The sequence below is a fragment of the Oculina patagonica genome, chromosome 3 (assembly GCF_052425735.1).
Source record: "Oculina patagonica isolate OP01 chromosome 3, crgOcupat, whole genome shotgun sequence".
Classification (NCBI taxonomy): domain Eukaryota; kingdom Metazoa; phylum Cnidaria; class Anthozoa; order Scleractinia; family Oculinidae; genus Oculina; species Oculina patagonica.
Window position 1 is genome coordinate 8,495,654 of NC_135760.1, and position 26,119 is coordinate 8,521,772.

The following is a 26,119-nucleotide window of genomic DNA, read 5'->3' on the forward strand; positions in this document are numbered from 1 at the left end:
TTCGACAAGGTAGCAAATAGACATTGCAGACGTTTTCCTTGGTGAAGCCGTGGTTTATAATTCTTTGTTTAGCTGTAGGAGCTAGGCAACTTTTACTAAGTAATTTTAAATACGATGATTTTGTTGAGAAGGTTATTTGGGTTGAATTTCCGGTTCTAGGTCGTTTTCCATTCTTTTGGAATGGGTTTTAAGAGGCCGTAATACACGGTAAACGGAGGATTGATTGATTGATCGCCTCTGTCGCTTTAAAGTGTTTGTTTGCGATCGGGGCGATTATATGAGAACATTACAGAGACGTCTGCGACGATCGGAGCGATCGCGATCGCTTTGATCGCCCGTGTTCTATTCGGGCGATCGGTCGCAGACAGCGGCGATCGCGAACGATTATATGAGAACTACTGCCACAGAGGGAGACGATCGAAGCGATCCAAACTGTCCCATGGTGCATCAGTATTACCCAGAACTTCGTTTCTGTTTGGCCTCCCTTTTGCTTCTTCGCCGTAAAACGGCAATAATGAGAAGATAGCAGGCCACGAATTTTGCCTTTGCATCGAAGGCTGCCATAAGCGATATCGGAGTTTTGAAAAAACACACGTGCGTCGATCGCGCTTCCAATCGCTTCAACAAAATCTAAGTGTAAACTGATCCGTGGAACCACGGAAAACAGTCGTGGAACCACTACGTCATACGTGGAACCACGGAAAACAGTCGTGGAACCACTACGTCATCCGAGCCAAATTCGTTTCCAGTCTCCGGACCCACTGTTTTGTCGTACCGAGGGCACTTTAGGCGGCAAAAAGTCCGATTTCTCTCTTTTGACATATCCCTTTTTTAGCTTTTCGGAAAGTAAACATAATAAGCTACCAAATAGAGCAATTTTTTTTTACTCCATAGGCACTTTCCAGACTTTATTTTTATTTTCCATTTTTTCCACTTCCCACTCAATGTTCCCCTCTACTTCAGCTCATCGTTGTACGTGACAAATTCAGCCCTTGCTGTAGCTTAGAAAAAACTAACAACTGTTTTCCATTTTTCCCAGATTAAATCTTAATTTTCCTCATTTTCCCCTCCCCACTCAATTTTCCCCTCATTGTTGCCTCTGGGGCCAGTTATTAGGTTTTCAATTTACCTATGTAAGAGCTTTGAATTTACAATATAGAACCAAAACCTGACAAAAACATCAAGCAATATACTTTGCTATGCCATTGCAGCTGACCAAAATAATAATAACCTTTTAGAACTTTAACTCTTAAAAACATTGAAACTTGTCTAATTAGACGGTATTGATCAGATTCTTCCAAGTGTTTCATTTTTTTTGTTCTGTTAATTTTAAAAAACATCGTTGACCCCGTTTTCTCCAGAGTGTGAAGTTTTCATATCTGCCAAATAAGGCGAACAAGACATTCTGATCCTTTCAGACGTGGCTGGGGAATCTAATCTAAAAGAACCACTCAATCCAACCTCCTCTCTGAAAAAAAAAAGTAAACGCAATAAAATATAACGAATTATAATCACACAGTGTACCCTCTACTTCTATTCAGATAGCTTAAAGATTACATTAAAAAAACTGAGGGAAAGATAGACGTTTTAAGTCAACAAGCGAATACTCTGACGAGCTTCTTCAGTTTCTCGTAAAACGAGGGAATTAAGAATTGATCAACATCCTCATATTCAACATGAGTGAATGGGATAATTGTTTTAATTAATGCACAACTTCGGTCATATTGTTGCACAAATTTGTAAAAAAATAGTACAGAATTCCATTTTTTTCTCAATTACAAATACGGTGTAGACGTTAAAAGCTCTTAACGTTGTTTTCTGTGTAAATTACCTTGCTGCAGAGATTGCGTTTTTGATGGCTTGATATACTGAGACTGCACATATAAGCGGTGGTTCGCCTACAGCCTGGCAGATCAAACAATGATAATGAAACTTAAAATGACATTTATAGGCTTGTTGAATGGCATTAGTTTAATCTAAAGGAGATTACTGCCAGAGAGGGACTCGTTTTGCGGCATTGGTATTTTACAAGGGGAATAAAATTCGCGTTCTGGAGCAAGATTCACGACGCTCTCCTGAGTTAAGATGCATACTAACGTTTGTTTAAATTCGAGCAATACTTGGGAGCTTCGTGAGTCTGACCCCTTTACTCTCGCGATTATATTGCTCATATCAGTGATCCCAAGCGAGTTAGGATGAAAAGAACGCGAACCGCCGACCGGTTAGCTCAGTTGGTAGAGCGCCGGACTGCCGTGCGGGAGGTCTCGGGCTCGAGTCCCAGACCGGACCAACACTCAGGGTCTTAAAATAACTGAGGAGAATATGCTGCCTTTGCAATGACATCTGCAAATGGTTAGATATTCTAGTCTTCTCGGATAAGGACGATAAACTGTAGGCCCCGTCTCCTGCATCTTCAGTGTTATAATCAACAGGGGACGTTAAAGAACCCACACACTTATCGAAAAGAGTAGGGCACGGAGTTCCCGGTGTTGTGGTCTATATTTGCGCATTGTGTTGTATACTGTGAAATGCTCGGTTTCATTAGAATATACTTGCTAGAGCCCTAACACGGCTCATAATACCGAGGGTAAATAAAGTTTCATTTTTAACTATTTTCAGGCTGCCTACGGAAGACATATCTCACTTGTCAATCATTTTTCAAGGTTGAGGTTTTTTCTGCAATTATTGTTGTCGTTCAATTTTTGTACGGTAATTCGAGTGAGCATTGAGAAGTTTATATATTATAATTTCTAAAGAAATGCAAAACTAAAAACTGAATACACCTTATTCCAAAATGGCGAAAAATGCGTTATTCTTATGTCTACATGTTAATTGGCCCTTATGGCCTCGTTTTAAACCGAATATTATTTTACATTCTGCAGATGCGATCGAGGTCATGAGGGCCAAGTAACATATGGACAAAAGAATAATATATTTTCCGCCATTTTGGAATAAGCTGTATTTAAAATGGCATCAAAGGAAGGAAGTGGTCAGCCCGGGGGGGGGGGGGGCACCAAAAAAGTTTTATACGGGGGGCCCGCCCCAGCTTTACCCCTTACCCTATATACCATTTTCACAGAATTGTACCCCACCACTGAAAAAAGGTACCCCTTTCATATACCTAAAGATATGGAAGACTGAACAGGACGTTTTTTCATGGGCTTTTTTAAAATAATACAGCCAAAATTGCGTCTCGAAATTTATTCGGCCCAACCTAAATGACGGATTACATACCCTTTTATACTTAACGTGAAATCCCACCCTTATAACCTGAAGCCAAAAAGGACCCCCGGGCGGAGCCTCCCCGTATAGGCCATTATATGGAGTACCCCCCCGGGGTGGTCAGCCCATTTAACAGTTCGCTTTCGTATTTGAAATCGTAAGATGCTTTGAAGTGGGCAGTGTCGCGCATTTAGGACAATTGATAACTGTGCTAAAAAGTGTTCAAGAATTGGATGCTGATAATAATAGGTGAGAAAATAACAAGGCGTTCAAGGAAATACTCGGAACATGTCTCGCTCCATAATCAAATCCTCGCGATTTTAAACGACGCAAAATTTGCAAAATTGCTTTCGCATAAATTTCCTGCAATAAAATTTAGAATAAATAGTCAGAATTTCAATAATTTAGAGATTTACCTTGGAGGAATAAAGCCCTTTAGGGTTTTGAACGCCAGGCAACAAATGGACATAGAACTCAGTAGGGATGTCTGACATGGTTGGAATCATGTAGCTATTAGGCCCTGTAGGCAGCAGATTTCCTTGACTGGTAAATTCTAATTGCTCTGTTGTAAAGAGACCCATTCCTTGGACAAACGCCCCTTCAATCTGCATACAAATTATTTAAAACCAAAGAGTGAGTTTACAGGTCCCATTTGTTCCAAGGATGGATAGCGGAGCGTACCGCTTAGGGATCGTTTTCTAAGGAAGCTCAAAGTCAGCAGGAAGTAGTTGTAGTGATAAATAATTGACATTATTTTATTTCGTGTACTGTGGTTTCAGACCGCGACGACTGCAACAAAACCCTTGTTAATAAATGAGTGAACATAAGTACCTTTTGAAGTAAAATTGAACTTCAAGTTTATCCCATGTTCTTTAATAAATTATGATCGTATCTTTTATGGAAGGCTTTTGCACCTATCAATGTTAAGCCGCTGGGGGGGGGGGGGGGGGGGGCGTGGTCGGGCATAGGCCGGGCATTTGAACTTAGCCGAAACTTTCAGTTCAAATGCCCAACCCCAAGGCATTTGTGGATGTTCAAAAGGGTCACTACAATAATTTTGTAAGAAAGTCCATTAAAATGGTCAAAGGTCCCCACTACGGGTAAACAATCGCTGTCAAATCCCCAGCCTATGCCCGGCCTCCTCCCCCGCAGCGGCTTAACATTGATAGGAGGAACTGACTAAGAAGAAATTATTGTCACTTATCACTCACCTAACTTTAAATTCTACTAATGCCAGCTATGCATAAGAGATCAAATAAATTAGAAAAAAATATCAACGTTTGTACCTTATAGGGTTAAAATAGAAAAGGGACTTTAGCCACGCCCTCCATAATTATTTTGGAACCTTAAGAGGTGTTTGCAAACTTTCTGGTAAGTATACCCGTCACTTTTACACGGGAGTCGGCCCCTTTCCCTCACATACCCATCAAGTTTCCTTTGCAACCTATCACCCCACAAGCGGAAAGGACCGACGGGAAGACTACATGTATGTCACTGGGTGTTCCAGCTTACTTAACTCCTGTTGAAACTAAGTAAGTTACCTGTCCGATATCAATGCCAGGATTGAGGCTCCTACCAAGATCCATTACAATATCAGTGCGAAGAACCTTAAGCACAAATTGACATGTAAGTTTAAGGAGGCTCAATGTAGTTTTTTTAGCCCTAGGGTGATCGTTTTGAAAATGAAAATTATCTAGGAAGCCAATGTTAGATTTTTCCCAAAGTACACCATAATGATCAAATATGACCAAAGTTTAATTTTTTATGGGTCACTTAGTCACAAAGGTTTCCATAGCAACGATTGTCTTTTTCTTTTGTTTTTAAAAAAAAACCTTGATTAACTAACTGATGACACGCTATTCCCCAGCCTCTTTGTGATTGGATACAATTAAACAATGGCCGTTCAAGATTTTGCTTCGTGGATAGGGGAGGCAAAGGCAAAACCAAAACTCAGAAGTATAGGGAGTGCTGTCAATATCCTTCAATCTACTCAAATTCGCCATTTCGAGACAAAAGAACGATACTGTGCAAAAGGCGAGAAACTTACGTTTATTCAGCACGAATTTGTTCATATTTTGCGTCATTGGACGCAATTTTACAAACCATTCGGTAAATTCCATACATACTCCATCAAAAATGTAGATGTGTATAGTTTGCACACAGTTTACCGGGCCCCCTGAACGTGAACAGCCATTTCCTAGCTAGTGGCGTACCTCATGATCACCCGTCAGGCAGTCGATCTCGACTTCTGAACAAGCTGCTCCAAAGGTAAAATACGGAAACGTCCTTCGATTGTTTTTCAAATCAATACCCGCTTCAGGCATCCTAAAAAAGGGCCAAGAAACGTCAGTCCCTCAAGAATAAGAACAATAATATATTTATTTATAGCGCACAAATTCAACTCTTTTTAAAATGCGCGTTACAAATATGTAAAATAAACTATACAACATTACACTAACGAAATAAAATACAATACAAACCGTATTTTGCGTTACTGAGTGTTAAAATAACAAGTATACGCGGGATGATGTGACGTAATGTAAGCTTATGGTTAGCTCGCTGGATTGCGAGTCGATATGTCCTAGTTGAACATCGTATTGGTCGTAGATTTTGCTTTTGGGTAAGACACTTTACCACCTCAATGCTTCTCTCAGCCCAGGATTGAATGTTAATGGGAACCGGCAAATTGGTGGCGTGTAGCCTTCTTCATTCAATGGGGAGAGTAACAGAGTTTTGGAATCCGATTGGGGGTGGGAATCACGGTTTTTGGCTTCAATTTTGGAGAGGTTTATAGTTTCCGGGCGCCACTTTTTCAGAGTAGTTAACCTCCCACCCCGCCAACCTACCCCTCTCGCAGTTGCTGTCTTTCGAAGTGGTCGACCCTATCATTTGTTTTGAATCAGTGCTGTGTCACGCTAACTGATATCGACAAGTACCATGCAAAATTAGGTGGAGTATCGCTCACTCATGTGATATTGAATTGCCACTCAAACATAAAATTCATATATATATGGTGCTCAGGTACCAGTGCTCGGGTACTAAGTGTGACCACTGTCTTTGCGGAGTCAGTGCATGTGTAATTGTCACTTTATTTCCCCGAAAGGTGTTGAATGTTACCAAGGATGACGAAACGGAATGGTGTCGACCTAAAGAAAGGCGTCCACCGTTTACGAAATTTACGATGGGAACAAGTTTACTGAGCATTCAGCTCAAAACAGATCTTTGGGTAACAGTTTACCAAACCTGTAATATCCTGTAGCAGAAAGGCTTACTCTGTCGGCGAGAGCTATTTTGACCTGCAAATAAAAAGTTGTTGTTTAGTTTAGCTCCTTTTTCTCCTTGTCCCTTATGCACTACCGAAAGGCAGAAATCAGCGCGAGTCTCCTTTTCACATTTGTTAGAGTTATCGTCAGGGTTAATTCTTTTTAGAACACTGACATTCTGGTATAAATATGTTGTTGTTTTATTTTACCCTTCGTAAATCTAGATCTGGACCAAAAGAATAATGGAAAAATTTAATGAGCCCTTTATAAAATTTACGAAACAACCTTACCAGCTCCTCCCAGGAGGCTTGAGGGGTTTTCTGCCTATAAGGATCTAGGCGATTTATGATCTTTTTACAGGCGTCCTGTGTTGCAAAAGGGAAAAATGGAAACTAGAATTTGAAATGAATACAATGAATGCTTAGATTACCTTAGCTAACGTGCTTTAATTCACATGCATCACGATCCCAATAAGCCCAAAGGTCAAAGGTTACCTTTGGTTTTATACTGTAGCTGGTGAGTTCATCACAAATAAGTACCAAAGTTTGTCTAAAATGAAGATTGAAATCATTGTATCCAGTGCAAAAACATACTTCTAAGGTAATAAAAAAATATAGACCCATTTCGATATACCGAAACCTTCCAACCTACCTGGAATGGAACACAATAATTAAATTTCCTATTCTCATTTGGCTTCGATGTAACATCTTCGTTTTATTCCGTTAAATATAGTGAAAATGGCCTATTTCAGGGCGAAAATTAAACCAGAATTTTGACACAAGGCAAAAGTTGTTAGCGTCGAAGGTGCGAGCGACTAGTGAGATCGGGGACATGCTCACCCTAAAAATTTTAAAATCTTGAAGCTATAAAACACCATTTTTTAAAGTTTACATGAGTTGTTTTTGTTGTTGTTGTTCAGAAAAAAAATTAAATCCGTCGAACTAGGGAATACCCCAGTCGAACAGCAACGTATTTTGTTTTTAATTATGGGTTAAAATTCTCGGTTAAAATCTAGATGATGCATGTGTCTTGTCTTGCGTCTTGCTAGTTACGGCCCTGTATTTGGCACTGAAAACCTACAGCAACTGCCATTCCATTTATGTCCGTGGCAACAGATGCTCCAGTTGGTGCAGTATTTGGAACCGACTCTGTTGACGTCTCTTTGATGTGAATCTTTGACATTGGAATCCCTAGCTCCTGTGATGTGACCTAAAAAACACATACTCAGATTATCATTCGATACATTTTTCCTTCCTTTTCATTGACCGAGAGCCTACCACGTGATCTGCAAATAACTGCTTACAAATAATAATCTACTCATGCGCATTAGAGTTTGACAGTGGTTTTGTTGCAAATAACATTCTGCTCATGCGTAGCTGTGCCCACTTATGATTTTCAGAGATGCAGAAGATCGGTCTGATTCATCTAGTAGGCCAGAAAAGCAGCGAAACTTAAAGAAGGCAAGGATATTCCGCTTTATGTATTTCGGTGATACCTAAAAGAATGGAATTGGATGAAGACCAGCTCCTATTATCGAAGACGAAAATTACGCTTTCGTCTGCATTAATTCAGCAAAAAAGCGTGCGGTTCCCATTCAGTTCCCAAAGGCTATTGTGCAAAACAAATTCAGTAATCTTATGATAAAACAATTATTCAGTGAACTTGGTTTTCTCAAAATATCTGATTTTTCACTGTCTCGCTGATCAACTATTTGCCTCAGCCTTCGGATTCGGCAAATACTTGATCTCATCGCCACTGACAAATCACGATATTCTGCTAACCTCCTCCAATAGTTGTTAATTATTATTAAATCAATTGCTACGCTGCTCATAGATGATCTGGAAATAATTCCACGCCAACTTTGTGACAATTCTGATAATTCTAAAAAAAAAAAGTGGGATGTTTTCCTGATTTTCCGATCGGGGGTTTATGTTGTGGTACAATTTTTTCCCTTAGTACAACTATGCATTTTGCTTTGTCTTATATTCATTATTATATGTATATTACCATACGCCAAAACTAAGTAAAATTAATCATAACATTTATTTGATAATTGCAGCGAAGAGGAACAAGGAATACACGTGGAACATGAAGCGTTTGTGCGAGCTTCGTATTGATTGAGTTCAAATTGAATTCGTTAGCTTAAATGCGATTGTAAAAGACACAATTATTTGACAAAAACAACAATTATTTAAATAATAAAACAGAGTACTAGTATGAGTTTTATCCCAGCAATCTTATAAACTACCACATTTGGTGGAACCGTTGCAACTTTTTTTTCACAGATGGTTTAAAGGGTTGTTATGTGACCTTCTACGTTCTAATTTATACTCCCCACAGACAAGTGAAAAAAATATGTCTACCCCAATAGCTTAATTGGCTTTATTTGCAAATTTTGTTAATTGAGTAAATTTGGAAGCTGAAAGTGATCGGAGACGAATCTTGTATGATAATATTTTCCGCTGAAATTGAGAAACATGTTGACTGTAATTTACTGCATAGAATTTTTAATCACCTGCATCATTTTGGTATGCAGCCCTTGTCCCATTTCTACTCCACCGTGACTGACAAGTACCGATCCGTCAGTGTACACATGAACCAGAGCTGCACCCTGTGAAGTTATAAAAAAAGGGCCAAAAAAAAATGAACGCAACAACAATGGCTACTGTTGCACCATCGACAGATAAAAAAGACAAGTTCACGTCCGACGCCATTTTTGATATGAAGAAAAGTTGTCCCTGGTGGGAGGATTGCCCTCTCCCACAAGCAATCTTTTAACGAGCGTTTATAGCTTTTTCAAAAAAGGTTGCCGGACAAAATACAAAAGTACACGCGACAAGACTGCAAGATAGTATGGATAAAAGAAGAGTAGAGCTATTGGACGTGCTGAATACCAACGAGATATAATAACATGACAAACGCGACCTTTTATGTTTTCTTTTGTCTTCAGACAAAAGTTTCTTTTAGCCACGTTTGAATTTCAGAAAAAAATTCAAATCTTTTAAACACATAGTCAGGGAAATTAAAGCTACAAGAAAAGACTTCCTAAAAGTAAAACCAAATTCTTCATTTGAAAAAATACAAACTGACAAATACATTTTTTTTATAGGCCAATATGCAAAATTCCAGTAGATACCCTGACCACCTTTCAGTCCTATCGCGCGCACTTTTGTGCTTTTTTTTCGACAACCTTTTTCAATAAAGGTGTATATGAGAAAAGTTGTCCATATCATCAACCGAGCCAAAATAACATATTAAGGCCTAAATTTGTTACAAAATTACTTTACCTGAGAAAAACCGTGAAGATATCGATGACGTCATGTTTGCTGCCAAGTTTGCAATGTTTTAATGATAAATGAGATAAAAGATGATTGATCGTCGGAACCTCCATGGAAATATACGCATAATTCGTTAATCGTCCGCAATGTTCGAAAAACTGTTCGCAAACGTTCGTTTGGCCTTTAAACAAAACTCGGACAATCTTCGGAAATCTTCGGTCTAGAAATCGCTCAGAATGCAAAAAGTTGCTCAAAGGGAAAATGGGGTGCTCAAAGTATAAAAATTTGCCAAATTTTCTTAACAAAGACGAAGTATGCAAGTTTTGGACGAGATATCGTCCGTTACAAACGAGTTTCCGGTTTTTCGTGTGCGAACTACTGATAACAACAAAATGAACTTGACTTAAACCATAGAAATACAAGGTAAAACAAAAGATCCAGTTTTCTCACGTAGTTAAGGCGTTTTACTGCAAAGCCAATGCCATACTTGAGGGGATTAAGTGCTATCCCTCGTTTTCGCCAGCGATTGATCCTATGATAAATAAGAAAGAATATATTGATTTACAAAAATTAGCTAAAATTGATAAAAAAATACTTTGTAAGGGAATTCGGGTGAACTTTAATTTTAATAGAGCCGTTTTCGCTTGAGCGTAAAATGTTATTCGCGTTTGCATTGGTTTTGCATTACTACGCTTAGTGATTAGTTTAAAACTCTCGCGCCACTTTCTTAGCCAATCAGAAGTTAAACCAAAACCAATCGTGACTCGCTTGCGCACGTGGCGCCCTTATAAATAATAAGTAAAATACAAGAAAATGAAAATGGATAAAAGTTTAAAATGTTCCTGATATTAAAAATGATTAAACGTATTCTGGGATAATCTCAGGCATTACCAAATATCGTCGATATGTGTAAATGAATCACCTGTTAAACTCATTGACTTGAAGTTCCCTTGCCTGAAAGTCACTCTTATCAAGCAATTTCTCCCACACGAGTTTAATTGTGCAATTCTCCAATTTCTGATTCAGGTGGGTCAGTTCTTGTTCTTGATAAAAGTTGCATTCCCTCACCTACAATACATATAAACAGTTTACTCACTCCCTCCTTCGAGCCCATGAGGACTTGAGGCCGGATATAAACAGTTTAATGTTACATAATTGTTACTTAGTTTCGCGATTTGCAAAAAGTCGCGTAATTGAATACCTGCGAAAACGTATTTTAAACGTTTTTAAAACATTTTTTTGTGCCAAATTGCGAAAATTAAATCCAAGAAATATGCCGGGTCATTTTGCAAAATTATCTTCCCGCGAAAATTAGCAACAATTAAGTATAAGGTTGTGGTGGAAGATCGGCCTTGTTGAAGGCAATTGTAATAAAGTCAATTAAAGTTTATTTCTTTGTTTTTTAAACGATTTGTTTAATTTTACACCCCATTAGCGTTTTCGCCTGATTTTGAATAAATTTTCCTATTTTCTGACTTTCTAAGAAAGTAGTGAAATGTAAGATGGCTGTTCTGATAAAGTTGTATGACATCACATGACGCCACAGCCAGAAAGAAGTATGTCATCTTGTAGAGTAGATTTGAGGCTTTTTACTCAGTGCAAAATAATTTCGCTACGCATTAATGGAACGAATAGCTTAACTCTTTAGTGTAAAGTCGCTTTTTTGCTTTGGGGGAGTTTCTTTTTTTTTTTTTTTTAAAATTTTTTGTGTATTTTATTTTCTTTTAAATTTTTTTTGGCGCTCGTAAATTTTGAAAATGTTTTTTTTTAAAAAAAAGGAGGAAAAAAGAAAAAAAAAAAAAAAAAAAAAAAAAAAAAAAAAAAAAAAAAAAAAAAAAAAAAAAAATTTAAGGCAGTTTTATTCCCCTGTACCACTACGGTACAAGGGGAGATGTTGGATGTTGCTCTACGGCTTCTGTTTACAGGCATTATGACGAGCTTCTAGGAATCGGTATCTTCTGATAGGTATTCCAAAAAACAATGCTTTTGATGTATATTAACTTACTTGTGTCTGGTTAAGCCCACACGTCTTTGCAATGGTTGATATCAAAGTCTCAATGATCAAAATAGCCTGAAAAATAAGAAATGAGCTTCCCTCGTACCCAGATATTTTTCAAGAAATCTGTTTTGATTGCAAATACCAAAAGGGCTTTCAAGAAATTAAAGGTCTTTGCTTTGTTTGGACTTACATGCAGGCGTCTTTTGTTCACAATGTGGGAATCTCAACGATGTTAAACTTAAATTTTCGCCTTCTTCTTTCGTGGAACTTTGAAGATAAGAAGGTAGCAAGTGTGTCATATTTCCAAGAAATAACACGAAACGGATTTGACTTTCCTTCTAAGTTTGTGTTTTCGTGTCTAAATCTATTTTCCACGGCCAAGCAAAGTACTAAGCAGAGCGTTCGCTTCGATCAAACAACGAACGAAGCGGGAGATATAGAATCAATAATTACTACGTGTACAGAAAATTGCGAAACTCTAAAAGGAAGGTGTCAGATAACCTTGGGAAAGCCAAAAATTGGATAACTTGGCAAGTAGGTGATGATCGAGTTCTAGTGTAAAAATATAACAAACGAAAATAAACCTGTAGGATAGGCACTGCTAATTATATAGAAAAATACTCTTATTTTTTTGGAGAAGTAATTTAAAAAACTCGTGCTTCGAGTTTCATCAGGTTTTCAAACGCTCGTTTCAAACGTTTTTTTCGCGTTTGGAAACCTGATGAAACCCTTGCACTCTTTTTTTTTAAAAAAAGTAATTAATATATACCTGTGGGGCCCCAAATCCCCTCATGGCCGTGTTGCTTATAGTGTTAGTTTTGCACACTCTGCCGACGCCTCTGAAGTTTGGAATGAAGTAAGCATTGTCCAAGTGATAGAGGGCGTTATCCACAATCTAAAGGAGATAATGAAAAGACAGATTAGTCATTTATGTTTTCTTCAGTAAAGACCAAGAAAGGAAGAAAAAAATAATTGTTAGCAAACCATACCTGTAAACACTTCCCACTTGACTAATAAGGTCAATTGTTTTCTTTGTGAAAATATTAAACTGTATCTAGACCGGGCTTTATTGGACCTTCTCTGACTGGGGGGAGGGGGGGGGGGGGGGGGGCTTCGGAAGGTAACTGCCAGAATATTTTAGCAATCACAATGAAACTTATAGGATATAAAGTATACGTCACGTAGATCGATGACGTCACATCGCTTGACAATTACGTAATGATGACAAAACAGCCGCCATCTTGGATCCGCCATCTTGGATTTTAAAATTTTTCCAAAATGCCAGAAAACCACCCAAAATTACTGCAAAGTACACAAAATTAATGAAAATGTGCTTGAAAACCGTAAAAGGTAAAAATTAATTGCGTTAAATCAGAAACGTTTTCAAGTTGACACTGTTACTTGGAAGAACATCACATAAAACCATTCAGGTTTAGGGTTATTCGCATCTCGGGGGAATAGATTTATGCCTTTTTTTCCCTTTAATGTCCATGTGATTTCTTACTCATGGATATCTTCAATCCGAAAAAGTTTGAGGTAGGGTCGTTATTTACGTTAAAAAAATATTACTTGAATCTGACGTGGACTGGCTAATTAACTAGGAGATTTCGAAATCCTTCTCATTTGTGAACGCAAGCCGAATCGGTTCCTTAGTGGGTCTGACTAAAGACCGCAGGGTACCGATTATTGGGCGAGATCTAAAAAGGATATAAAAAATCTGAAAAAGGGACAGGATTTTATTAAGCGCGCCGTAACCCCTTTCCAATTTTTTGTGAGCTACCCCCAAAGAAAACCCTAAATTCTGAGATATCACGGCTTTTAAAAAAGTGATTCCATTTCTTTGAACACGTTTGTATGGGAGCGTGAGGCGAGTGGCGACAAAATAGCTAATGGCTTACCTTGTCAGAAACGTCCATAGAATTTCCACCATTGACAAACAGTTCCGCGTCCAATGCTTTGATTTTCCCATTCGCCGTGCAGCCGATCTTTGAAGAGAAATGAAGATGTTATCTTCATAAATACAAAATATTACGTTTTCAGTAACTTTACATTTGAGTATTTTAGTTTTCTGTACTTACTTTGCATCTGGCCAAGAAAGGGTGTCTCTTTCCAGTTGAAATCATGTCTTCTTTGCGGTCTAAAACTGATCTAACTGGACGACCAGTTCTGCAACGAATCCCAAGATTTTGATTAAAATTTTAAATCCAGTACAGCACAGCACTCTCTTATAGGTCTCTCTTATAATTTTAACAAAACCGAAGTAACCGAAAGATAATGTTCATATGTTAAGTACATTAATTTGTCCTTGAAACAAAATAGTAGTTTTTATGGTTTTCCATACTATCTGTATTAAGGGGACTGTGTCACGGCAGTAATAATTCTATTTTATTACGTTTTGCCAAATACTCGCTATGAAACATAATGTTTGCAAAAAAATTACTTGTATGGAACTAAGTGACAAAACCATAGCCTCCTTTCCAATCAAAAGTGTTTCCCAGAATTTATAATTTAAAGTTACAAGCAAACGAGATGAAAAGTTACAAGCAAACGAGATGAACTTTGAATACTGCTCAGCCCAACAATATTTCACAAACCAATGCTGCAATCCGTGTCAATCTTCGCTATTTTTGCCCATCCGTACCTTTTTTGTATTTGCTGTGTTACAGAAATGTTCGTTCACTGTTTTAAGAGGTTATTTTTCATATTTCACCGAATAAGATTGTCATTTCCCATGCCTAAATTTGGCTAAAATCCGTGACACAGTCTCTTTAATTTTTAAAATCATATTACCACTCATGTTAACAAAATGAAGAGAATTGTTGCCACTTTCTGTTTAGATCAGTCTACACTAACTTGTAAGCAGCTATAGCTGTTGCACAGGACACAGGAAAACTGCCACTGTCCTTTCCACCAAATGCACCACCTTGCAAGTGTAAACAAAAAAGTTGGGAAAGAAAAAATACAAAAGAAAGAAACGAGCGAGTGAGCAAACGACAAACGTACGAAAGAAGGAGGAAGGAAGGAAGGAAGGAAGGAGGGAAGGAAGGAAGGAAGGAAGGAAGGAAGGATGGAAGGAAGGAAGGAAGGAAGGAAAGAAAGAAGGAAAGAAAGGAGGAAGAAAGGAAAGAAAGAAGGAAAGGAAGGAGGAAGAAAGGAATGAATGAAGGAAGGAAGTGCAACAAACTAAAAAATGTACATATAAAGTCATACCACCAAAATGTGCTGATTGAGGTTGACATTTCGATTTTATGAAAGACGTACCCTACAGCAAATACTTTACAAAATAGATCGCACTCTGTATGCTTTACGATAGGGAGTAGAACAGACGTTTCGTTTTACCTAATCGCTTGGTCCGCACTGTGATACGATTATATGGTATGTCAAGAACATTGCCAATAATGAGCTGTTGGAGACAATAGACATACAATGTCTCAGAGAAAGCTTCAAAGAACCTAATGTAACAAACGCAAGATAGGCGAGGCGGCCTAGTATTAACAGTCACTGACTGAGAAATCCAGGCAGGCAGTCAAAGATGGGGGTCGGCCGATTTGCTTCATACTAACACCATAGATAGGTTAGGTGGACTTATGAATAAATATACTAAACTTGGCTCCCCAATCGTTTTTGTATAGGAGATATGAGGTCCACTATTTATCACCCCATCAGGGCCTAGATTTACCAGTAAATTTGACCCAAATTTGAAAACCACTATAAACTACAAAATTAAACGAACGGAATTTTTATTTTCTATGTGGCATAAACAGACATAGAACTATTTGTAAAAATCCAGAAATGTACGAAATAAGCACAGGTAAGTCTACACCATCCACGTTTTGAACACCTACTTTTTACATTTTCGAATGAGCACGATTTTGCCCATTTTCGAGTTCCCGTAGAACACACAACTATAACTGCAGAAATCATTGTATACCACAGATAAATGCTTTTACCTTCCCTCTATCATAAACAGCAATAATCTTTTTGGGCCATTGAAACAGCAAGATTTTAGAGCACCTCAATGTAGTCCATGTAGGCGATATCGTCTTCAACAACACACGAAGCAACCAATGTGTTTTTAAACCACTCCTCGAGTCCACTTTGAGTTTTTCTGAGGTTAAATAGATGAAATTGACTGAATTCCTTCCGAAATATATCTCATCCCGTCGATTATTCATTAAACAGTGAAGAAAACGTAGAAAACACGAAAATAACAGAGCGACACCATTTTGAATTTGACAACTCGCAGAGGCCTGGAATTCAGCTTTTCCCAAGGAGGGTAGGGTGGGTGATTGTTTCAACAGGTGTATCACAGGTGGGTTAGAGGGGCTAGCATTGGGCCGAATCAACGTTTATGCTATTTACAAAGAGAGGAGCTTGTTTATTTAGTTTTATACTATGACAGCAATTAAAAAATATATTTCAATAGAATAATAAAATTACGAACGAGTTTGAATGAAGTATATGTTGTCTTTTTGTTTTTTGTTTTTCTTTGTGTTTGTTTTCTGTCCATCCGTCTGCTCTGCAGATTCTCCAGTGCAAATTATATTTTTTACAGCTACTTATTCCCCTTTTAGTAACACAAGCCTCCAGGTTTTTTCTTCGCCTAGGCCATCCCAATAAAATGTTTCGTTTCCCATCGCCCCGTCTCTTGTGATGGTGGGTCGGTCGGTCGGGCAAAAAAAATAAGAATGAACACTTAAAGGGTTCTGGGTTCCAGAAAAGGCCGGGCTGCTAAGTAAGAAAGCCTGATTACAAAGTCAACTCAAAAACGTGGTCTTTTCGTTCGTTATTCCTTAACAGTCTTTAAATAACGTAGTATCGATGTTTATTAAAGACAACGACATCACGTCATACCAATTGTTGTTAATAAAACAAGATCGTGTGCTTGTAAATTGAAGTATTTGCTTCTTTGATTAGTGAATCTGGAATTTTTTTTTTTACTTTTCGAAAAAAATGGGTCGGTCGGGCGATGGGAAACGAAACATTTTATTGGGATAGCCCAACAGAAGCAAAAAATGCTGTGTCAATGTGCACATGTTTTACATTTTTTCCTAAAGCTTGGTAAGTAACATCTAGAGTTGTTTGGGAGGCCTCGTCGACAATGACTCTTACACTACTAATATTTTAGTTGCCGGGGATCGAAAATGCCACGCCCTTCATTCCTAATCCTTTATAATTCTTCACTTTAAAAGCAGCAGAGTATTTATGGATAAGAATGCCACTTTCCAAGACATTTTTGTGTGCGGAGAGGAAGGTTGCGTGGCCACATTTCAGACACAGGCGGATCTTTATACACACGTGGATACTGGGCGGCATATAAGGGTAACTGAGAGGGAGACTGTTTACGACTTGGCACGGAAAGAGTGGGCAGAAAAGGTCACAGGAATACAGTCGCCCCACGTCGCCAGAGAAGCAGTGCACCTACGAGCAAGTACCTACGTAGCAACAAGAAAAGAACCACTCCAGGGTTGGGCTTTGAAAGCCCAACGAAAGGGTCAGAGAGCAACCGAAAGCGTTAAGACGTTTCTAGTGGAAAAGTTCAATAGAGGGGTCGAAACAGGTAATAAGTTCAAACCTAGGTATGTCTAGTTAGCAATTAACAGTAATGAGTGATCTTTGCGGCGATCTTGAGTAGTTGAAGCGATTACTTCATTGCCAAGGGAAAAGCCCTGGGAACGAGGTTGCATTCCGGGCTTATAAGGAAGAAAGTACCATGACTTATAGAGTAGTTCAAATCGCCTCGCACATTTCTTGTGAAGGGGCAGTTTTCATTAACCATGAAATAACCGAAGCTGTTATCCATATTATTTTGATTTTCATTACCCGAAAAAATTATGTTGTTATACCCTACCTAATTATTTAAAAATTTATCCCTAATGCCAAAAATAATTTGGTGAATTATCCCTTATTCCTAAACCCCCTAATTAGTCTGGTTTTCCTTTCTTTTCAACATTATTTAAAAGTTTATTTTCAAGTGAAAGAAAGATCAATTGCTTTTCGACGTTTTGTCAGCTGCTCACCGGTGAATGGGAAAAAACAAACACACAAATTCAGTTAACTGAAGGCCGACGACTTTTTTTTCAATACTACAATCAGCCCTCTACAATACTACATCTTCTTTTTATCACACTGTAAATGACTGTAGTGCGAGGCAAAACAGTTAACTGTACTGAGTTTGAACTATGTCACTACGATATGTTTTATTTGATATAGGGAACAAAAAAGATCCAACAAAGGTGGCAAAAGAAATGAGAATCGCAAGGGACGGTGATGGCAAACTTCGCTTTGCTCCAGAAGAATGGCGAACTGCCAAACAAATAAGCAGTTATTTCTCAAGACTGGCAGCAGCGCAGCGTCAGAGTAAAGCACCCACCGCGCTAATTGAAGAAGCTGAAAATATCGATGAGAGTGATCTTGAAGCCTGGGAGGCAGAGAAACATCTGCAGGAATTGCAGACAGCAGTGTACGAAGAGGTTTACCTGCGACATACAATCGAATATAAAGGTCAGGATATCTGTGGTCTAGTTAAACGTGGCATGCTAAAGTCAAAGTTTAAGATTGCACAGTTAAAAGAACTTTGTGACCTCTATGGAATAGAGATTGATGGGTCCATTGCCCGAAAGGACTCCTATGTGAGACCAATCGAACATCTCGTAAAAACCTGCAGTTGTTCCAAGGAATGACTTTCTCTAACGTTACAGATCAGTAAATAAAATGGACGGTCGAAGACCACCTTCTTCGAGCGCATACGTTTAATATCAACAACATGAAAAAATTAAAATGGAGCAGAACGGCAGTGCTTTTTATCGTGTACATAAGAGATAAAGCAGTCAAAGCAAATTAAAAGTGATGATTTTTTTGGGGGGGGGGGGGGGGTACTTTTCTTACAATACTTTATTTTTATGCGATTTACTCATAAACAGATGAGCTGAGGTGGAAAAGCAATTAAAACAAAATAAACGAATTTTATTTATACTGAACGGACTGTCCCAACCTTTTGGGATATATATACCATATCAATTGCTTGATTAAGCGCACGCTTTGACTGTAGAATTACTGTGTTAAGCTTCAGCCAGTCAAAGTCAAACTCTAATTATTAAATTTTGCGCCGGGAAAAACGTAGCATAATTGTTGATTGCCCTTACTTCATGCATGACCATTTACTCTGACTGCAGTCTACGAGAAGATCGCTCAAAGTTGGCGTTTATTTATGTAGGAGCAGTTAACTACATGAAAGCAATCTAAAAGGGCGGAATTACGGTAATAAGCTTTGTTTGTTCTTCAGTTTTGTACGGCCGGGGTTATTGGGTATGCAACTGTTGTTATTACAAGCATTATCGTAAGAGAGGTAAAACGTAAAATAATAAAAAAGAAATTGCATTTTTGTATTGTATTGTATTGTGAAACGCTTGTTGGAGGTATTTACAATAAAAATGTCACCCACCCTACCCTCCTTGGGAAAAGCTGGATTCCAGGCCCCTGCGAGTTGTCAAATTCAAAATGGCGTCGCTCTGTTATTTTCGTGTTTTTTACGTTTTCTTTACTGTTTAATGAATAATCGACGGGTTGAGATATATTTCGGAAGGAATTCAGTCAATTTCATCTATTTAACCTCAGAAAAACTCAAAGTGGACTCGAGGAGTGGTTTAAAAACACATTGGTTGCTTCGTGTGTTGTTGAAGACGATATCGCCTACATGGACTACATTGAGGTGCTCTAAAATCTTGCTGTTTCAATGGCCCAAAAAGATTTTTGCTGTTTATGATAGAGGGAAGGTAAGAGCATTTATCTGTGGTATACAATGATTTCTGCAGTTATAGTTGTGTGTTCTACGGGAACTCGAAAATGGGCAAAATCTTGCTCATTCGAAAATGTAAAAAGTAGGTGTTCAAAACGTGGATGGTGTAGACTTACCTGTGCTTATTTCGTACATTTCTGGATTTTTACAAGTAGTTCTATGTCTATTTATGCCACACAGAAAATAAAAATTCCGTTCGTTTATTTTGTAGTTTATAGTGGTTTTCAAATTTGGGTCAAATTAACTGGTAAATCCAGGCCCTAATGGGGTGATAAATAGTGGACCTCGTATCTCCTATACAAAAACGATTGGGGAGCCAAGTTTAGTATATTTATTTATAAGTCCACCTAACCTATTTATGGTGTTAGTATGAAGCAAATTGGCCTACCCCCATCTTTCGGTTTTTTGTATAATTGCCTGGTTTTCTCAGTCAATGACTGTTAAACACGTTTGATTTCATACTACGAACACTCTCGCGAATCACGGGTCCTTATTCAAAGGCTGGTCGGGGTACGGTCCTGCTGCCGTTCTACTAAAAGCAGATTTACAACCCATATGGTACAACGAACATATCTACCAATACCCTCAACACCTCCCTGTTTCTTAAAGCACTTGAGATAAGATATTTGAAAAGAAGAAGTGTTAACCTAGAAGTTGTATAAATTGGTAACTGCTTTCGTTTATTATTATTATTATTATTATTATTATTATTATTATTATTATTATTATTATTATTAATATTATTATTATTATTATTATTATTATTAAAAAAAAAAATACCTGTGCAAATCTGGGCCACTGCGTTGAAGAGATTATTTCCATTTCGTCGTGTTCCCCTTTAGGCAAAGCTATGCTTACTTGGGGCTCCATGTAAAAATGTTCCTTAGGGCGAATCAAAAGTAGTTGATACATATCAAAGTTACAGAAAATTTAGAAAATTTTCTCAAGTCAATTTCCATATCAGTTAGTAATATTTACCTGTCCTCCAATGTACAGCTCACTGCTTATAATGTGATCCGAAGCATTAAAGCCCACACTCACATCTCCACGTTCGATCTTTCTTTCTTGATAAAGATACGAATTAGCAGCAATCGCATCCTGTATATGGAGTAAATCACTTGCTTTTTATGCAGTAAACGTATTTAACTACGTAAGACGTAAAGAAGGTACTTTTATGGAAGTAGCGGAATGTAAAGAAAAACAAAGCAAAATGAACACAAATAGACCACTTGGATGAAAACGTTCTAATTTATTTAATGTCAACCGAATATTAAAACTGAATACTTATTTGAAATATCCATTGAATCTTAACTTCTTTTTTTTTTCACTTAACTCCATTGCTTTATTGCTTTCGTGTCTAATCATATTCTTCCAGAACAAGCCCTCGTTGGCATTTTAGATTGTTTAAAATCATGAAAAAGATAACAGCTTCCTTTACCATCAAACCCTCTTACAATTAGATACATAAAATGTTAATTCAATTTTAAGCCATTAAGGGTCGACCAGGGCTTTTAGGGGAACGGTATACTGGGGGACTTAAAATTCGGGGTAAACTATCTTGGGTACATGTTTCTCAGTTATATTGGTATACTACTTGCCACCCCCACCCCACTCCCCGGCCGACCCTCACCATTCATCGTTTTTTGTTGCTGTTGTTGTTGTTTTCGATACCTCAATTGTAATTATCGGCGGCAGATCTTCGTATTCAATCTTGACAGCTTTAGCTGCTTTCAAGGCGACATCTTTTGTCTCGGCAATCACTGCACCGATCACCTGACCGACACACGTTACCTAGAAATTAATGACACTGTTGCTGTTCATCGGGTAATTAAGATTTAAATAGATTGCAAAGGGGGCGAAGCGTTTTGGAAAATGGGGTGGGGCGGGGATGGTGGGGAGGGGGGGTTAAAAAATACTCGGCAGGTTTTCTATTTGAAGCACCTTTATCCCGTTCTAGCAGCCTTTTTGATTTCTGAGCAGTTTCTAGACCGAAGATTTCCGAAGATATATTCTCCGATTGTCGCTCGAAGGCCAACGAATATTTCCGATCGTTTTTTGAACTTGTCTGAAGATAAACGAAGTCTCCCGAAGACTTTCAAGGAAGTTTCGAAGGTGTTTAAACTCACTCACGAGACGGAATCTTGACATAGCAGTTGTACGCTGCGCTCGCGATATTTTCGGCACCAAAACGTGGGGGGAGGCTACAGTCCCCCTGCCCCCTCCCCCCTTGCTCCGCCGGCTATGGATTGACTAGAAGTAACAAAGAGTAACTGTCGTAGTTTTACAAGTGAAAATACTCGGCAGGTTTTCTATTTGAAGCAACTTTATCCCGTTCTAGCAGCCTTTTTGATTTCTGAGCAGTTTCTAGACCGAAGATTTCCGAAGATATATTCTCCGATTGTCGCTCGAAGGCCATACGAATATTTCCGATCGTTTTTTGAACTTGTCTGAAGATAAACGAAGTCTCCCGAAGACTTTCAAGGAAGTTTCGAAGGTGTTTAAACTCACTCACGAGACGGAATATCTTGACATAGCAATTGTACGCTGCGCTCGCGATATTTTCGGCACCAAAACGTGGGGGGAGGCTACAGTCCCCCTGCCCCCTCCCCCCTTTGCTCCGCCGGCTATGGATTGACTAGAAGTAACAAAGAGTAACTGTTGTAGTTTTACAAGTGAGACAGCTTCTCAATACACACAGTTGAGAGAACATCCGTGATTCTGGCACACAAGTTCAAACCTTATCTGTTGCAAACAGGGGCTCATCGTCTGTCATGAACTTTTCACCGGGAATATCCTTGGAATCAATGTAGGTTATTACACCCTTGTGTGACATTGCTTTGTTATAGTCCACTGATCTATAAATCACAGCAAAAGTAAAACATTATTAAAGGAACAGTATCACGAGAAATCTTCTACGTTTTGGTGTGAACTGTGCTAGAATTATTAGATGCACTCAGTATTTAACAGAATAGCATTTTAACAACAAAAGAACGGCCTTTGGTCTATTTTACAAGATGTAAATAAACCATTTGATTTTGTTTCATAACAAATTCAAACTTGAGAACGTTGACCCGACGGTTTCAAGTTTTCGGCCACTACATTCCGATTAGTACGTGATTACACTGGCTTAGACATAGACAGACATGACATGACGCAGTCATAATTTATTTAACGTGGACAAGTACACGCTTTAGGTGCTCGCTAGCTTCCAGGTGCTCCACGATTTAATTTAAGTAATGTACAACATTATAAAGTATTTACATCAAATCAAAGTGTATTAAAAAGTATTTACATCAAGCTAATTTAAAATGGCTAAAAAACATCAGGCTTATTTAAAATCGCTTAAAAATGATCATGGAAAACTTACATAATTTTTGCGTGTGCTCGCTCACTTAACACCCGTGCAAGAAACAATTCTCCTGCAATGAAACAAAAAATATGGAAACCCACATATTTATTTTGATATTGATTTTCACGATTAAGAAGTAAACCGTTTTACTCTCACTGAATGAATTGTTCTTTTACATTATTTTCCTATAAAAATAAATAAATTGGTAAATATGAGCTACCATGAAAAATGTGACTAAAGAATTATTATTATTATTATTAATTATTATTATTATTATTAATTTAATTATTATAATTAATTATTATTATTATTATTATTATTATTATTATTATTATTATTATTATTATTATTATTATTATTATTATTATGTTCTTTACGTAATGTTTGCTTAAAGTCCTTAGCGCCGAGACCAAACCATGGTCCTGGGGCACTAAAGGGTAGCCAGTTTTTAGCTTGACAACACCCTCCTCAAAATATGCGCTGCACCCAGCAAGGTTATCTTCTGTAGTTCACTGATGCTTATTTGGTAAATATAATTATATATTGTTTAAAAACAATATATAATTATATATCCCATAGAAAACAGGTAAATGTGAAAATAGATTAGTGTGTATCAATCAGATCAATCTGCAGCTTACTTTCATAAGCAAATGCCTACATTGTGCGGTTCCAGAAAATATCCATACCCTCCCCAAGGGTGATCATTGGAAACTCCGAGGGGGATAGGAGCCTCAATAGCACAAATTTTTAAAAGTATGAAGCTAAACTGGAAATCCCAGGGGGTGGGAGGGTCCAAACCAAAGAACCATCCTTGGGGGAGGTATGGATTTTTTTTGGAACCACACCCTGTGGAACCAAGCCTGTGCTGTAAAAAAACTTGAAACTTTAACTTAACCTGGAGTAAAATTTATGGTCTGCGATAAGAATTATGCAAATTCTCTGTTATTTCATTATTTTTACATGTTTTTATTGAAGCAAAAAAAAAATGTCATGAACCTCAGAATGGTTTTAAAACTTAAATGTAATTAAGTGTCAGTATTTACATGTAGCCTTATTGTGTTCTGGGATGTTCATATTATATAAAAAGCCATAAATATCACTAAAGTATATTCACGTTTAAACTGGCAACATGTGGGAATCAATCATGTGACAATTTTATTACATTGACACAGTGTGTATTTTTGAGTTCATTTTGACTAACAGGAATGCCCTTGCAAAGTCTTCGAGTCACCTGTAAATAGAAACAAAACAAACAAAAAACTATTTTTTTATGAAATTGCTTGCAGACTATATATTAGAATTAAATGACCTTTCTCAGTGTGTGAAAAAAAACTGGCTGCTTTTATGTTGGGCTAGTGATCCAATATTTTTTTCCACTTGCTAGATAGCCAAATGACATTTATGGATTTTTATTTTTTGTTGTAGTTGTTTCGAAAGAAACATGGTACTTTGGGTACGCTTATAATGGTTTCACCTTGCCAAGTCTACCTGGGTCAGGCAAGGAAGAAATCAATTTTCTTTGTAGTCCCTTCATTTCATAAATTATTGCAGAAAAACGTCAGATTATTTTAATAATCTTTCAAAATGTTTTGGACCCTAAGCTGAATTTGTGTTATCTGTTCATTTTATTTCATTACGTCACAGAAATCTATGTTTGGTATTCTTGTAGAGCAAGTTGCCAACAAAAACTAAGCTGGAGTTTATTTAAATCAAATTTACAGCTACTACTTGGCTAATTTCAATATGAGTTAAAAAAAAAAAACTTGGCTATTGTCAAAGTGCGAGCCAACAAGTCATGAGAGCCATTACACTATATATAGCCTAAGCAGTACTCCAGTTCACCAGTTAATTTGAAGTAGCTTAACATTCAGATGACAAATATAAATAACAATTACATGCCTCGACGAACTGAGTGACATTACTATGATAATATCGCCTCAAAATCACAAGATCTATTTTTTTTTATCGCCGAGCTCGGCTTTAATTCCAATGAGCAAAGTTTTAGCACGATTCTATCTTAGCACTTTTATTTATAAATCTTCACATAAACGCCGAAGACATAAGCTTAAGCCAGTCTTCAAAATAAAATTATAGTACAATGAGAAACACTTACCTCAGGTCACTGTAAGTTTCTGTTAGAAATGTTTGCGAAAAGCTACCACCGTTTCTCTTCATTCCACATTCTTCTTTATCGGGAATACAAATAAAGGATATTGCATACCATTTGTTTGGGACTCGTGATCGCGTCAAGAAGAAAGAACATCGACAAAACTATCCTGTATAACTCAAAATCACTTCATTGCCACTTCATTAGATCGCCATCCCCGCCATTTTGAAAATGCTCCGCAATACGGACCACGGTGAATCCGCTAGAGGGGAAGGGGGCGGCAGCTTAGCTTAACTTCTCTCCAGGCCAACTCCTTTCGTCTGAAAGAAATAACATCCATCCTCGCCAAAAGCAATTAAACTGAAAAGAAACTGACAACGCTATCATAAAGAGCATACACTCAAGCCTTTGGCAAAATTTTCTTTTATTTCAAATGCAAATGGTCGTTGAGCAGGAAGCCAACAAACTTTTCAATTGTATTTTTCACTGCCGTTCTTTTTCAGGAAAAAGTAATAATGGCCATTTTTAAAAACACTATTTAAAAAACTACAACTTCGTTCAAAAAGATCCTAAAAGAAAGGTTCTATTAAAGTTTTCAAGCGAATTAAAAAGTTGATCCGTTCTGCTCACGTGACCGATGACGTCATAGCATTGGGATTGATCAAAAAGTACTTAACATATAAGTATCTGCCAACATGTAATTTCATGTTACCTTACATTTAATGCAACGCCAGATACGCACTTGTACCCAGACTCCCATTTTTTTGAAAATTGTACATAGCCCCCTTAATATTTATATTTTGTTCGGTACCTGGGCAGCCCGAAATGCCTCACACCAATGTGCTTCAAACTGCAATGACTGCTTTTTCAGTAACAAACTATTTTCGTCACAGTGAGCAAAAACGAACTTCTGAGCAAAGTCACGTGACTAATGACGTCATCAACCTACGACTTATACAAGAAGTGCTTTGTGGTAAGAGTTATTTCTATACGACGTACTACTTCTGCTGACTTTAAACTGACCAAGTTATTTGGCATTGACAAATTTTCAATTGCAAAGGATTTTGGGAAGGTTTTTATTATAATTATATATTGTTTTATTA

At 37.7% G+C, this 26,119-nt stretch overlaps 1 protein-coding gene across 1 annotated transcript in view; it reads right to left on the reverse strand.

Moving 5' to 3' along the window:
• Positions 1-1,326: 1,326 nt before the first annotated feature.
• Positions 1,327-26,119, reverse strand: part of LOC144645816 (xanthine dehydrogenase/oxidase-like) — a 49,580-nt gene continuing 24,787 nt past the window's right edge. Inside the window, exons 17-38 of the mRNA XM_078505354.1 lie at positions 22,928-22,979; positions 22,298-22,415; positions 21,232-21,351; positions 20,539-20,658; positions 20,341-20,442; positions 15,102-15,165; positions 14,616-14,685; positions 13,841-13,928; positions 13,661-13,747; positions 12,532-12,657; positions 11,769-11,834; positions 10,686-10,831; positions 10,214-10,295; positions 9,001-9,096; positions 7,566-7,694; positions 6,776-6,850; positions 6,466-6,518; positions 5,436-5,547; positions 4,764-4,829; positions 3,639-3,827; positions 1,832-1,905; positions 1,327-1,468 (exon numbers count right to left, since the gene is read on the reverse strand). Coding sequence (XP_078361480.1) covers positions 1,330-1,468; positions 1,832-1,905; positions 3,639-3,827; positions 4,764-4,829; positions 5,436-5,547; positions 6,466-6,518; positions 6,776-6,850; positions 7,566-7,694; positions 9,001-9,096; positions 10,214-10,295; positions 10,686-10,831; positions 11,769-11,834; positions 12,532-12,657; positions 13,661-13,747; positions 13,841-13,928; positions 14,616-14,685; positions 15,102-15,165; positions 20,341-20,442; positions 20,539-20,658; positions 21,232-21,351; positions 22,298-22,415; positions 22,928-22,979 — 2,174 coding nt within the window. The 3' untranslated portion in view covers positions 1,327-1,329. The remainder of the gene's footprint in view (positions 1,469-1,831; positions 1,906-3,638; positions 3,828-4,763; positions 4,830-5,435; positions 5,548-6,465; positions 6,519-6,775; positions 6,851-7,565; positions 7,695-9,000; positions 9,097-10,213; positions 10,296-10,685; positions 10,832-11,768; positions 11,835-12,531; positions 12,658-13,660; positions 13,748-13,840; positions 13,929-14,615; positions 14,686-15,101; positions 15,166-20,340; positions 20,443-20,538; positions 20,659-21,231; positions 21,352-22,297; positions 22,416-22,927; positions 22,980-26,119) is intronic.